This window comes from Protopterus annectens, chromosome 1.part0 (assembly GCF_019279795.1).
Source record: "Protopterus annectens isolate FY-2018-M chromosome 1.part0, PAN1.0, whole genome shotgun sequence".
NCBI lineage: Eukaryota > Metazoa > Chordata > Ceratodontiformes > Protopteridae > Protopterus > Protopterus annectens.
In genome coordinates, this window is record NC_056725.1 from 385843627 (window position 1) to 385858816 (window position 15190).

The window sequence follows — 15190 nt, forward strand, 5'->3', positions numbered from 1 at the left end:
AAAGTGAATAGTACCCTTTGGAAAGGTGGTCACCCTTGAAGTGATGACATTGATACACCTCTAACAGTAGACCCTTGTGTTCAGGTATCTGGAAATCATGTTGACATTAACCTGAACTATGACCACCTACATTTAAGGTGGGGAAAAAAATTCCCTGTGAAACTTACAAGGACATGGCATTCATGTCTAAGTAGGTCACTGTACTCTATTCTCAAGCTAGAGAGCACTCTTCAGAATGCACTTGTCCAGGCACTCTGAACAGCTCAACACCAGAGGTTCATCACAAAACACAGGGAGTAAAACCAAGTCCTATGCAAAGTCCTAACCCTGCACAGTTAGGCTACTGCAAGGTGTTATCTACACCTAGCCTAGAAGGTACAAATTCATAGGTAGGTACTAGGCTATCTGCCCCAGGACCTATACAAGCCCAGCCAAAAAGGTACCCTGGCTTTTACCACCCAAGAAAATTTTCCTGTGCCACTGTCGAGCAGAGCCACAGGAGGTGATCCCCGGGGTGAATTTCCCATTTCCCATCCAATCAAGATTTTTCTTGAGTGCTAATGAGGAGCTTTGTTTGATATAGATAGGTAGTTTATTCCACAGTATGGGAAGTCGCTGGGACAGGAATCAATCCCTCCGGCATCTCTGGTCAAAAATAGACTTTTTGCACATTTGGCATTTGATTTACTTTGCAATTTTAGGGACAAATCTCCTGGCAAGCATGACAAGAGGAAGTAGGCATCTGAATTACTGGATTCTCTGGATGCAACTCCCCACTCATGTGAAGGAAAGCTCATCCCAACACTAATCAAATATATTGGACCAATGGATGGGAAAATCACAAGTGTACCCCCCCTGTTTTGGCACCCATGTCTAAGAGCTGCAGCCTGTGAACACGTGTACAAGTCTATATTTTAGCCATAAAATTCTTCTGGTAGACAGATGCCCACAATATTTTGGCAAGTTTGGGATAGGCTTGACTAGGCTTCAGATGGCTCTTGGGAATATAGCCTAGTGAAGCCTTTGTACAGCAGGCTCCAAACTGAGACCACAGATGTAGGAGACAAATGCTGGTGCTTGCATATATGGATCTTTTAGAGCTAGTATTTGGGGCTGCAAGGCATAGAAACAGCCAGCTGATGCACAGATGTACTACACTGGGTTTGACAAAACCTTCTGGAACAATATGAGCTGACAAATTTGAAAAAAAAAATTTAAGCTGCTAGCAGAACACACTACAAAATGTTTGGCCATCTAACCATACTATGTAATTTTTCTGCCTGGTGGAAGACTCCATGGCTCCATAATTCAGTATTCAGGAATCTCAAATGCAAAGTACCTCTGATAGCAGCACAAGAGAAAAGTACAGTTTTGTACCTACCATAAATGTAGATGTTCGAAGATCCACATTGCTGCAGTCCTTACATATGGGGTAGTCAGCTGTCCTCGGTCGGCCCGAATACCAAAGTATTAGGCTGACGTCGGTCAAGGCGCATAAAACTGACATCAGGACGTCAGGGTACAAAAGCGCATGACCAACGTCATTTCCTCAGTCTTTTCTTGCCCCAGATGTCAGAAGGCCCTAACAAGAAAGGCCAAAGCCAAAAACCAGCAAAACCTAAACAACCACCCGTGCACTAACCATATTTACACTATGTACAACACAAACCACACCACCACCTTCAACAGAGGGGAAGGCGGGAGGGTAAATTGGACTGCAGCAATGTGGATCTTCGAACATCTACATTTATGGTAGGTACAAAACTGTACTATGTTCTTCATCTCACATTGCTGCAGTCCTTACATATGGGTAGAATCCCAAAGCGGAGGTAAGGGAGGATGGCAAAACTATAAGGTATTAGGAGCTGCCAACATGCCTTGCAAAATTGCAGTTGCAAATCCAGCCCTAGATTTAGAGTAAAGTGGAAGGTGGTAATGCTTAGAGAAAGTATGCACTGAACTCCAAGTAGCTGCTTCCAAAATATCTTTAGTAGCCACCCCCCTTAAAAAGGCTGTAGAAGTGGCAGTAGCCCTAGTGGAATGAGGCCTAATCCCAGCTGGAATCTCCTTACCATGATGGGAACAACAGAAGGTAATACAAAACCCAATCCACTTAGAAAGTTTGTTTTGACACAGGTTTGCCCTGAGAACCCAAAGCAAAAGAAAACTGCTGAGACTGCCTGAACCCTTTAGTTCTGTTCAAATAATATCGCAACTGTCTGTGTATATCCAAAGTGTGCAAAATCCTTTCCCATTTATTTTGGGGGTTTGCATAAAAAGTAGGCAAATGAATAATTTGGTTTAAAGCCACACTAGAAACCACTTTAGGCATAAAAGGGTTAGTACGCAAAGACACCCTGTCCTTGTGGAAAATTAAGAAAGGCTCAACTGCCATAAGGGCCTGTAATTCAGAAACCCTTCTCGCAGAGGTAATGGCCAACAAAAAAGCAGTCTTCCAAGATAAATATTTCAACTCTGCCGATGCTGCAGGCTCAAAAGGTTGTAGTGAGTTTCTCCAACACAAAATTGAGATCCCAAGCAGGAGTAGGAGCTCTACGTGGGGGTCTTATATTTTTTGCCCCTCTAGCTCTACGTGGGGGTCTTATATTTTTTGCCCCTCTAAGGAATTGCTTAAATAAAGGCTGAGAAAATAATGGTGGGTCACAGTCATAGTGAGCAGAAATTGCTGCAGCATGAACCTTTATAGAGAAGGACAAACCCTTGTCCAATAACTCAGTAAGGTATTGAAGCGCAACACTTAAATTAGGTTTAGAAACATCAAAATCCTTTGCAGTACTCCAAAACAAAAATCTCCTCCATTTATCTGCGTAAACTTTCCTTGTACTAGGCCTTCTGGCCTCCAAAATAACATTCAAAACTTGTTGTGGAAGCTGAGACCCTCCAGGGTTTAAAACAGGATATGCCAGGCTGTCAGATGTAGAGAATGAAGTTTGACATTGAGTAAATGACTGTTCTCCTGAGACAGCAGGTGAGGAATCGAAGGCAAAGGCCATGGAGGCTCCTGTACCAGACTTCTCAGTAATGGGTACCAGTGCTGTCGAGGCCAATCTGGAGCTATTAAAATCATGTTTGGCTTGTCCTGTCTGACCTTCAGCAGTACCTTTGGGAGGAGAGGCAGAGGTGGAAAGGCATACACGTGAAGATTGCTCCAATTGAATGAGAGAGCATCCACTTTCCAAGCCGAGGGATGAAACCTTTTTGTGCAAAACTTTGGCAGCTGGTAATTCAGTGGAGAAGCAAACAGATCTATGTCTGGAGTTCCCCATAACACTGTCAATCTCTGAAATACATGAGGATCCAATTTCCACTCGTGGGGATCCATAATTTGTCTGCTCAACACATCTGCTAAGGAGTTCTGTGCTCCTGGCAGAAACCTTGCCTGAAGATTTAGCTGTAAACTGAGAGCAGTCTCCCACAAAATCATTGCTTGTCTGCATAGAGGATAAGAATGCGTTCCCCCTTGCTTGTTGATGTACCACATGACAGTTGTGTTGTCTGTTTGAATCAACACCTGCCCTGGAAGAAGTAAATCCTTGAAAGCTATCAATGCAAATTGGACTGCTAACATCTCCTTCAAGTCGATATGTAGATGTTGAAGTCTGGCAGGCCACGTGTCTTGTATCCATTTTCCATTTAGATGAGCTCCCCAAGCTTTGTCTGAGGCATCTGTCGTTAAAATCTGACTCTCCTCTGGCCGGGTCACAGAGAGTCCCTTGTTTAGGTGACATTCCTGAGCCCACCACAAAAATTCCTTTTGAATGCAAGGTATTTGAATGACAGTGTCCAAATCTTGGCAGTGCTGTGTCCATACATTCTTGAGATACCATTTGTAGCTTCCTCATATGCAGTTTGGCATTGGGAAGTACCAGAATACAAGATGCCATGAACCCCAAGGCTTGAAGGACTGTCCTTGCAGTCAGCCTGGACTGATGAGACAACTGATGGAAGTAAAGAGAAAGATTCTTTTGTTTGTCCGGGGTCAAAAAGGCCATCTGGGATGCTGTATTCAGTCTCACACCCAGAAAGCACATGTCCTGAGAGGGTACTAGACTGGACTTTATTTCGTTCACAGAATACCCCAGGCATCTTAACACTGCCATCACATACTGTAAATGATGAAGAAGTTCGTCCTTTCCTTGGGCCAGTATCAGGCAATCGTCCAAATAAGGATAAATTTGTATTCCTCTTAGCCTGAAAAAAGCTACCACTGGAGCCAGAACCTTCGTGAACACTCTGGGCGCAGTAGATAAGCCAAAGGGCAATGCAAAGAACTGATAATGTGAAGTCCCAGCCCGAAAACGCAGATACTTCCTGCAACTGGGCCTGATAGGAACATGAAGGTAAGCCTCCTTGAGATCCAGGGTCACCATCCAGTGATCTTTGCCAAGCAGAGGTAAAAGCTGTTGTAACGTTAACATTTTGAACTTGGGAATGTCCAGGTATGTGTTGAGGATGGATAAATCCAAAATTGGTCTCCACGTGTTTCCTTTCTTTGGTACTAGAAACAGGCGAGAATAAAATCCTAGGCCCACTTCTGGCAGAGGAACCGGTTGTATGGCCCCTATTTGAAGTAGTAGAGAAATTTGTTTGTGAGCCTCTAATCTTTGCTGAGGAGGAACGTCCGGCATGCCTTTGAAAGGAGGCAAGGTATGGAAATAAAACTTGTAACCCTGGTGTATGATATCCAATACCCATTTGTCTTGGGTAACCAACATCCAATTTTCCTTTAAGAGTGCTAACCTTCCTCCCAAAGGTGCTGCCAGGCAAGAAGGATCTGGCAGCTGCAAAAGTAGGTCATTGGGCCAGTTTACGAAAGGACTGGCCCCTGCCCTCACCCGAAGATTGTGCAGGGGAACTCCCTGTTCTAGGCCTGAAAGAACTCTGAGCTCTGCCCCTACCACGTCTAGATCTACCCCTAGACTGAGAATCATAAGAAGGATACGTCCACCCCTTAGCAGGCCAATTCCTACTAAACTTTGGAGGCTGAACTTGCAAAAAATCTTTAACAGTCTGCATAGACTTAGCCTTGTCTTCCATTTTCTTCAAGACTGACTCCACAGGTGAACCAAACACATCAGACTGCAAAGGAGCATCCAAAATCCTTGTCTTAACATGGTCAGATAAATTCTGATCCTTCAACCAGGCATGCCTGCGAAGAACTGAGCCAGTGGCAGCCACCCTAGACGAGGCCTGCACAGCATCAAAACCACACTGTAAAGAATGCTTACCCACCTGTTCAGAGACATGCACCAAATCTTGCAATTCTTTACACTCAATGCCTTCCGCCAGAGCATCCACCTTAGACTTCAACTGAGAAAGAAGAAAGTTTTGATATTTCAACATATGAAACTGGCAATTCAAAGCCCTCATAGCTAAGGTAGAAGATGTATAGACCTTTTTTCCCCATCTATCCAAAGCTCTGGCTTCTTCATCTAAAGGAACCGGATTTTTTACAATAGAGGCCTTGACACCCTTAGGTCCTTGACTAATAGTTTCTGGGTCCGCCCTAGGACTCTTATAAAGATATTTATGAGCCTCAGGCACCCTGTAATACCTATCCGGCTTAACAGGAGCAGGCGGCAGAGAATCAGGATTAAGTGAAGCCTCTGCAAACACATCTTCCACAACATCCAGAACAGGGGGTATAGCCAAAGGCCTATGCTGGGGTAACAGCAAAAACTCCCTAAGCCTTTTCCTAGAATCAGAGAAGTCCTGACCTTCCCACTTAAAATGTTCCCTCAGAATGAAGAGTCTCTGAAAAAGAAAAATCCTCTGGAGGAGAAGCAGAAGGAGTGGAATAATCTGCATCAGAATCAGAATAAGGAGAGTACTCCTGCAAGTACTCAGCCGAAGACTGAAACATCCGAAGCCTGTTCAAAACTTCCCAACTCTGGCTCCACCCTAGGCCTCTTATCAGGAGGGGGCATAGAACCTCTAATCAGAGTAATCAAATCTTCTGCCATTTTAAGCATGTGCTTCTTAGGCACAGACCCTGGTGAACTAGGAGAGACCCCAACAGGAGCTAAAACTGGCCTGCCTCTGGGAGAAGCCTTGGAAACTGAAGGAGAAGGCCTAACCACCCTAGGAAGGGAGGGGAGTACAGTAACTTGAGAAGCCCCTTCGGCCTGACCTGCCTCCTGAGAGACTACTTCTTGCAAAATCAAAGTCTCCCCCTGAGACTCCAGAGAAGTCTGTCGGAACCACCGGTTCCACTGAAGCCTCTAAAGAACCGGCGTCCGGAACAGACGACTCATCTTGCCTGGTTTTAACTGCTTTGTCTTTGCGCTTCTTTGCAGAAGCGGGCGCCGGAGAATCCGACGGCATATTATAATTGCACTGCTTCCCAAAGACCAGCCTAGCACAATCTAACCTTCGCTTAACAGTGCGTTTATTGAACCTAGCACAAAAGCGACACCCAACAACGTCGTGCTCAGGCCCCAAACAAGGAATACACAAAGAATGATCATCTCTATGCGGTATCCGTTTCCCACAAGAAATACAGTTATTCACTTTTTCTGACATCCGGTAAAATACTGAGGCAAGAAAAAAACAAAATAATCCCCAACGGGTACTTAGCCAACTTTGATTCGGTCTGAAACTCCGAATTCGAAAAATTTCAGAACGCCGAACGGCACTTGCAACGCTGCTTCTGCATCGGACCATGCGGCAAAAAAGACTGAGGAAATGACGTCGGGCATGCGCTTTTGTACCCTGACGTCCTGATGTCAGTTTTAAGCGCCTTGACCGACGTCAGCCTAATACTTTGGTATTCGGGCCGACCGAGGACAGCGGACTACCCCATATGTAAGGACTGCAGCAATGTGAGATGAACATGTTTAAATTTCTAAACACTGGAATGTGCAAGCAGAAGCTGCAACAAGGCAAGCAGCTAGAATTACTAGTGAGGCAAAAAGCTAAAAGTAGCAATGAGATTAAATAATGGCCAGCAACACTAAAGGCACCAAGACAGGTCTAGGTCTGTATATAAAGCATGAGAATCTAAAATGAACGTTTTAGAAGCAAAACCAGCAGAACACACTTCTAGCCCTATCGTATTTTTGATATTAAGAGCAGCCAGGGGTCATCTTAACATAAGCATTTTAAGGAGCAACAAAAAATTTGAAGAGGGAAAGCAACATGCCTTATGGGATATGGACAGGAACTTTGACTAGGATAATGGATTGCCAAGCATTCCCAACGTCTGCAGCCAGACCTGTGGCAGCAAGATCTCAAATCTTGAGTCAATGCAATGATTCCTGCAGTTAAACAATGCAGAAATACCTTAAGATATCTGCAGAAATTTATGTAACTGAAATATAAAGGGATTATACCTAAACATGCTTACAGAATTCCAAACTGTTCCTAGTATCATAGGTTCATAAAATAGTACTAGGCTAGGTTCATAAAATAGTACTAGGCTAACTGCCCTTATGGGCCATTCCAAGTCTAGCCAATTACTTCATGTGAGAATCGAGCTCTACAACTTCTGTCTGCAAGGTAAACAGCTCAACCATTAGGCCAACCTCTAACTCTGACAACTATACTATTACCATGCTGGGGGGGGATTTAAAACTGTTCCATCTTACAGCAATTTGTGGCTGTGGTACTGGAGGCTAAAACTTGACAGACGTCACAAGTGTACTACCAAATTCAAAAATGCTTTTACCTTATCAAACACACGGAATGCTTCTCTGATTTCTTCTTCACTGTCTGTATCTTTCATTTTTCTTGCCATCATTGTCAGAAACTCCGGGAAGTCAATTGTGCCATTACCTGAAACAAAGGAAAGAACCATTTCCTTCACTGGCATAAAGTCAGATTCACAGCCACCTCTGTTTGGAACCACTAAAGGTAACTCACCTGTAGTGTGCCATGTCTACAAAGTAGTAACCTCCTGAGTAAAGGCTGCAAGAACTACCTGGCCCTTGGTTGGTCTCACTTCAATTACTGAATACGCTTTATATTCAGATTGTTGTGATTACCCCCTGCCATTACCCTATAAACACTTCCATTTTGAGTTTAACTGCGTAGAACACTACATTTACTGGATCAGCACAGGTTTAAAAATACAGATTACAAAAACTGATTACAGCATGTAAATAGAAATAGTAGACAATACAAATCCAGTCTGAACCATAAGGAAGGATAGGATTCTGTTATACAATATTCCCTCATGCCTTTTCTCAAACATGGCAACCCAATGAGGAGTTACCATAACGGCAGAGCCAGTCAGATCATGTATGGCTTCCACATGTAGACAGGGCTGCAACCTACCACGCACACATTAACACTACATACTCACCTATTACAGCATGAAAAACTTGAATCTTGCTCACCCCAAAAACTAAGCACAGCTAATAGAAACCACCAAAACAAAAGGAAATGGATATTGCAAACATCCACCCAATAACAGAACTCCCACAGCAACTGAACAGAAGTACCATCCAGACATACTTCAGGGGGAGGGGAGACATTGGGAGAATTACTCGAGTATTAAGTACATTGGTACTGGACCATGCTGGAATCCTCCATGGGTGTACAACTAGAAGCTCTTAAACCAAACCCAGAAGCCAAAATGTAATCTTGTAAAGAAAGCCAAAAAAACCTCCTGGAATCAAGCAATATTCAACATGTGAAGAGATGCTCAAGGGGATAACAGCACAAATCAGTAATGTAGACTTTTGAAGTGAGCAATGGAAGTAACTAGCCCTTCCCCAACCCCAAAGTGTATCAATTGGCAGCAAAGATAATTTAGCCTACCTGAACTTCTTAGCAACTACAGGTAAAGGAGAAGCTTCAGATTCCGGATACTTCTGAGGTAGAGATCCAAAAGACTGAGCTTACTATGCACAGGAAGGCTCTCCCCACAAGGGAATTATAATATATCAAGTAAAATGGGCTTGGACCAAAAGGATAGTGCTTTTGGCAGACTGATTCTATAAAAGTCAAGGGGATATATCAAGAAAGTCAGTCTGCAGAACCTCTGCTTGTGAAAAACTAGACTAGAAAATCAACTGCTAGCCTAAAAACATGCATTTTTGAGGGAGACTCCTCCTTCCTGCATATTGAGGCTGACTGTACATGGGGATAACTTGTCTAAGGAGCGACTACAGCCTGAACTTATGGCCAAAGCTGTGTGGGTAGACAGTGTATAACTTTATACTAGGACTGTGCTGTAGGCATCCCCATTTATCTTGGATGTCTAGTGCTTAGAACCTTTTCCCCCAGGTGCAGACGACATCCCCCTTATGGCAACAGCATTCTTGCTACATAAAAGCCCTTGCAAGAGATAGAACAGTGGCATAGTCTCAACCTCCTCAAAGAGAAAATTAGCCCCTCTAGCTAGAGCAGTCTCTAGGAACCAGACAAAGGGGGGAGGGGGTTGTATGTACCCCTGCATACCAGAGATTCAAAACCTAGATTAAAGAACATGCAGTAACTACAGATTATCTACTTACTCAGCCATTATGGAGTCTCACAACTGCACCATGTTCATTAAAATCACTGTTGAAATTACAGGGGTAATTTCCAGAAATTCATGGTAAAGGGGTGCGGCTTAAGATAGCACACTACATGCTCAAAATACTTTGCTACAACCAGAGTTGGCAACCAGCCTAGTTTTCTAGGTGTGAAAGAAATGCCTATAATAGCCACTACCAGTACGACTGACATTGGCCTTGGTTATGTAAGCCTCTAATGCACTCAACAGGCATTTACTTTGGGAGTAGCAGCAAAACTGTACACAATATGCTAACCATTTAGCTACAGGTCTGTTTGGATACAGTCTGTCCCTCTCTGCTAGAAAAGAGCATCTTAATCCTGTGCAAATAACAGTCTCTGTACAACTAAAATGCAGGAATTCTATATTTTGTGGAGGGACAGGTAACTGGATATTCAGACTAAAAAAGCAAGTTAAACTTGTACTACCCCATAAGAAATACCAGGAAGGATTCCTTGCACATTAGGAACACTAGGCTGAAGCGATAGCAACACAAAGTCAAACCATTACAGCTGCTGGCTTGTTAAGGGGGCTTAGGTAAGTTTTTACAAAAGTTCTCAGGGGGGGTACTGCTTTCTTCTAGGTTGGCCGCATGTGTTTCAGTGCAATCAGTGGCCAACAGCAGTAGATCTAATAGAAAAACAAGTGAGTTTAGCAATCCCTCATTGTCTGCCACTTTGGATACCTGCAGTGTCCTGCCTTCTGCCCCAGGCTGGAAAACCTCTTTCATTTGGAGGGAGCTTCCTAGAGGTATGCTCTCACCTCTTCAATATTAAAGATGTTTTTCAGGTGTACCAAGGCCTGATAGGTAATGTGGTTAACCCCAAAGCGGTCAGCTTTAGTGTCGAGGTTGCAGTGTGGGAGAGATGCTGTGTCATTAGGTTCAGTTATGGGAAGCAGTTCACGTTTCTTCCCGGACATTCCCATAAGAGAAATGGGAAACTTACCACAACTGTAGATTTATGTCACAGGTACTTAATCTAGGGACATCCTGTCATGCAGGAGCCACCTGCAGTCCCAAATACTAGATGTTTTCACCCTACCCAACCAGCAGACACTTTCTGGGCAAGGTCAAGACAGTGGTAAAGGGATAGCTGCTGTACCAAAGTCCAGAATGTTCCCCTGGCAGATCTTAATTCACATCACTGAACTCTAACTAGCATTCTTACTGTACAAGGAAAGTGAGGGGGCGAATAGCAGAGTACCCACCACAATATCAAGAGCAGAAAGGAGGATTAGATGGGAGGGAAAGGATACTGCAATATTTGATTTACTGCATCAGCTGTGTCACATTCTTTGCAGTATCTTGGAAGGATTCCCAAAACTATCTTACTGGGATGGCTGAAGAGCTTTCCGCAACATGGATACCAGTGGCAATCAGCTCCGGAATGCAATAAGGAGGCAGTGCTTAATGACAATGTGTACATAAGACTAAGTACCTCCTTGTGCTAATGTTAAGAATGCTGTAGGGGCTGCTCTGCACTGCTGGAATGTGCCCCAACTGTCAAATGTTTGCCATGGTGTGTTAAAGCAGATACCAGTTTGGGAATCTAGCCCTGTGAAGGTAGAATCGTAACTGATCGTACATTCAGCAAATGCAAGATTCTTTGCTCCGAGGTTTTGGAAATAATGGGTAGTTAATAGTACTTAAATGAAGGCAGGAACTCACCTGTGGCCTAAGGTGCAAGATTTTTTGTAGAAATTATGCTCCATGCAAGGAGCATAGGTAGGAACTTTTGCAACAGAGTAAGATAAGCTTTCTTTATACACGAGAGGTATTCTAGGAAGTTTTAACTTTGTTTTAGCAGACTTGCCAGGCAGAAAAGCCTTTTCCATTTTACTAAACAGGTTGTTCTGGTACTATGGTTGTCTAGCATCTTGGAATTACTAAGATGTCTTCCAAGACTGGCAAATTGATTGTCCAAATCAAATTCTGTGCCCCCAGGTTGGGATGTTACAACAGATCCCATGCTCTGGGTTAGGAAATCCACAGTAGGGGATAAATTCTCCACTCACTGAAGGGTGAGCCAGTGTTGTATAGGCAAGTAAGGAGATGTCTAAGTCTGTTCTGTATACATTTTTGGAAGCTTGAAACTCATCTGGCCAATTGAATGCAAAGAGGTCTATCTCAAGCAAACCATGTGTTAGATCAAGAAATACTTCTCTTCAGTATCTTTTTTGGTGGATAGGAAGGATCTGCTCATCTGCTAGCAAGAAGTCCTACCCTGTAATGTAGGAGGAAGACATACTTGTGCTACCTGCACTAGGTCCACTGCCAAGCTGCAGAGGCAGTAAGAACATTTGCGGTCTTGTTTATACACATCAGGGTTGTACTGGTTCAGTATCTCTTTTTTTAAATGTTTTCAAAGTCAGAATTATCGCCATTACTTCCTTTACTTTGATTTGCTGTGTGCCTGGTGCCTGTCCAATGCCCCTTCGATTCCCGTTGCCAAGTAGTGCCCCCCTCCCCACCAAGTACAAGCCATCTGTGATTAGGCCTCAATTTGCCTCTGGGATGCAGAAAACTGCTGGGTTTGGCTTATGTTTTTACCAAAGCAGCTTTTATTTCCAGGCATGGGAGGACAGGGATGGTAATTTTTTTCCCATAGGAACCATTTGGATTAATGAAGCATGTAACCTAGCAACTGCAAACTCCTTTATGTGGTCAGATTACTACACACATGCAGAATGTATTTGAGCTAAGAATTCAATTCCACATCTAGGAGAGTAAACTAAGTGTTTAGCATCAGTTGTGCCTTATGAAATTTCATGGTTAAACCCAGCTGGGAAAAATCTAGGGTAATTAGCACAGCTGGCAAGTTCTGCAGTAGATTCTCTCCTGGATCATGCAAAACATGGGTTGATGTGAAGCCCCTTGGTTCTGCAAAAATTCATTACTGGTGCATGTAATCTGGTAAACACTCTTGGTGCAGTTAAGGCAAAAAGAAAGGCACAGAAGTGGAAGCCCCCCTTTAAGTACAGTTGTGTATACTTACCATAAATGCACTGTTGCAGTACACACACGAGAAGTACAGCCAAAATAAGTCAGGGGTCTGGAGAGAGGGTAATCAAGACTGCAACAGTGAATACACTTGCACATCCACATTTATGGTAAGTGCACACAACTGTACTGTTTTTAGTGTTTCACTGTTGCAGTCGTATCTGGATAGATTCCCAAAGCAAAGGATGGGAGGAGGAAATTAGATGGCCTTAGGACCAGCTACAAGGCCCTGCAAGACTGCAGTGGCAAAGCCAGCTCTGGATTTAGAGAAAGGCAAATGGTAATGCTTGGTGAATGTACAGCACTCCAGGTGGCATATTCTAGGATGTCCCTGGTAGGAACACCTCTGAAAGGCTGTGGAAGTAGATGCATCCCTGGTTGAATGGGGTCTAATCCCCTGTGGGATAAGATTTCCATGGTGCTTACAGCAGAAATGAATGCAATGTCCTAGCCATTTAGAAATTGTTTGCTTTGAAATAGCTTTTCCCTGTACCCCTGCAGCAAATGCCACCAGCTCAGATTTCCTTTGAAGTTTAGTCTTGTCCAAGTAAAATCTCAGTTGTCTGTGCACATCTGAGTGCAGTAAGAGTTCCCCTTTGTTCTGTGGATAAGGAAAGGTTGGCAAATAAATGGACTTAAGAGCCACACTGGAAATCGCCTTTGGTATGGAGGGATTGGTCTTAAGGGACACTGCATGAAAAATGAAAGGCTCCACTGCCATAAGAGCCTGTAATTCAGATACCCTTCTTGCTGAAGGGATTGCTAAAAGGAAGGATGTTTTCCAAGAAAGGAATTTCAACTCTGCACTTGCAGCCGGCTCAAAAAAGAGGAAAGTACAGTCTTGTACCTACCATAAATGTAGATGTCAGATAGGTATGCATCTGCAGTCCTTACATATGGGTTGTCCTGCCTCAGGCAGCCCTTCGGTCGGCTGGATTCCAAAGTCTGGGTCCAGCGTCGGCTGATGTCACCCTCTCCCCGACGTCAGAGCGCCTGGGGTATAAAAGCATCAGCCGACACCATCTTCCTCAGTTTTTCTTGCCCCAGGTGCCCTCTAAGGAAGGCTAAATTTGGAGAGATGCAAAAAATTCCAAACATGCACAGTAATATAAAACAAATACACCATAATAGATAACCCCAGCTAGCTACAAGAGGGGTAAGTACCCAGGGAATACCACAGAGGGGAAGGAGGGAGGGTAAACCTGATTGCAGATGCATACCTATCGGACATGCACATTTATGGCAGGTACAAAACTGTACTATGTCCTTCAAGGATGCATCTGCAGTCCCTGCCTATGGGTAGAATACCATAGCCAAGCTGGGGGTGGTAGGATCTAAGAAAAGGATGGTGTAGCTAAAATGCCCTGCAGGACTGCCGTAGCAAAGCCTGCTCTGGATCTGGAATACAAGGGTAAGTTGTAATGCTTGGAAAATGTATGTACGGCGCTCCATGTAGCAGCTTCTAAAATGTCCTTGGTAGCCACCCCTCTAAAGAAGGCTGTGGAGGTGGCTGTGGCTCTGGTGGAATGAGGTCTAATGTTAGCTGGCACAGTTTTGCCATGAAAAGAGTAACAGAATCAAATGCAATTCCCTATCCATTTGGAAATTGGATGTTTGGAAATTGCTTTTCCTTGTACACCAGCAGCATATGCTACAAATAGCTGGTCAGTTTTTCTGTAAGTCTTAGTTCTGTCCAAGTAGTAGCGCAACTGTCTGTGAATGTCCAGGGTATGCAGAAGTTTCTCCCCTTTGTTCTGTGGATTAGGAAAAAAGGTAGGCAGGTGAATAGCTTGGTTTAGTGAGACCCTGGATACCACCTTTGGCATGAATGAAGGATTGGTTCTCAATGAGACTCTGTCCTGATGAAAAATAAGAAATTGTTGTACTGCCATGAGGGCCTGCAACTCAGATACTCTTCTTGCTGAGGTTATGGCCAGAAGGAAGGCAGTCTTCCAAGACAGGAACTGTAGTTCTGAGATGCTGCTGGTTCAAAGGGAGGTAGAGTTAATTTTTCTAACATGAAGTTAAGGTCCCAAGCACTGGTTGTTTCCTTGGAGGATTGATGTTTTTAATCCCCCTTAGAAACTGCCTTAGGACTGGATGAGAGAAGACAGGTGGATCAGTATTGTATTCTGCTGAAATTGCTGAAGCATGAATTTTTATGCGAGTAAGAAAGGCCATTGTGGAGCATTTCTGCCAAGTATTCCAGGATATGTGCCATGTTCATCACTGTCGCATCTAGGCCCTTTGTGGTGTTCCAAGTGCGAAATATTTTCCATTTTGCTGAATATGCCTTTCTTGTGGAAGGCAGACGAGCTTCCATGATGATGTCCTTCACTGTCTTAGATAGCTTATCCTGGTGAGGAATCAAGGTACCAGGCTGTCAGCTGCAAGGTTTTCAGGCTGGAGTGCATAGTTTTGTAATTGTGCTGTGTCAGAAGTGGCCATTGTGGTAGAGGCCACGGTTTCGTGCATGACATGCTCCTTAACAGTGGGTACCAGTGCCGTCTGGGCCAGTCTGGAGCTATCAGAATCACTCTTGGCTGCTCTGTCCTGATCTTCAGTAAGACCTTGGTCATTAATGGAAGAGGTGGGAATGCACACACGGTTAGAGTATTCCAGCTGAAAGAGAGGGCGTCCACTTTCCATGCCTGTGGGTGGCATGTCCT

General features: G+C 44.0%; 1 protein-coding gene across 2 annotated transcripts in view; it reads right to left on the reverse strand.

Moving 5' to 3' along the window:
• The window catches only part of CALM2 (calmodulin 2), a 531034-nt gene that overhangs the window by 249129 nt on the left and 266715 nt on the right, over positions 1-15190 (reverse strand). For both annotated transcript variants that reach the window (XM_044060244.1, XM_044060247.1), the window contains exon 4: positions 7688-7794. In XM_044060244.1, the coding sequence (XP_043916179.1) occupies positions 7688-7794 (107 nt within the window). The remainder of the gene's footprint in view (positions 1-7687; positions 7795-15190) is intronic.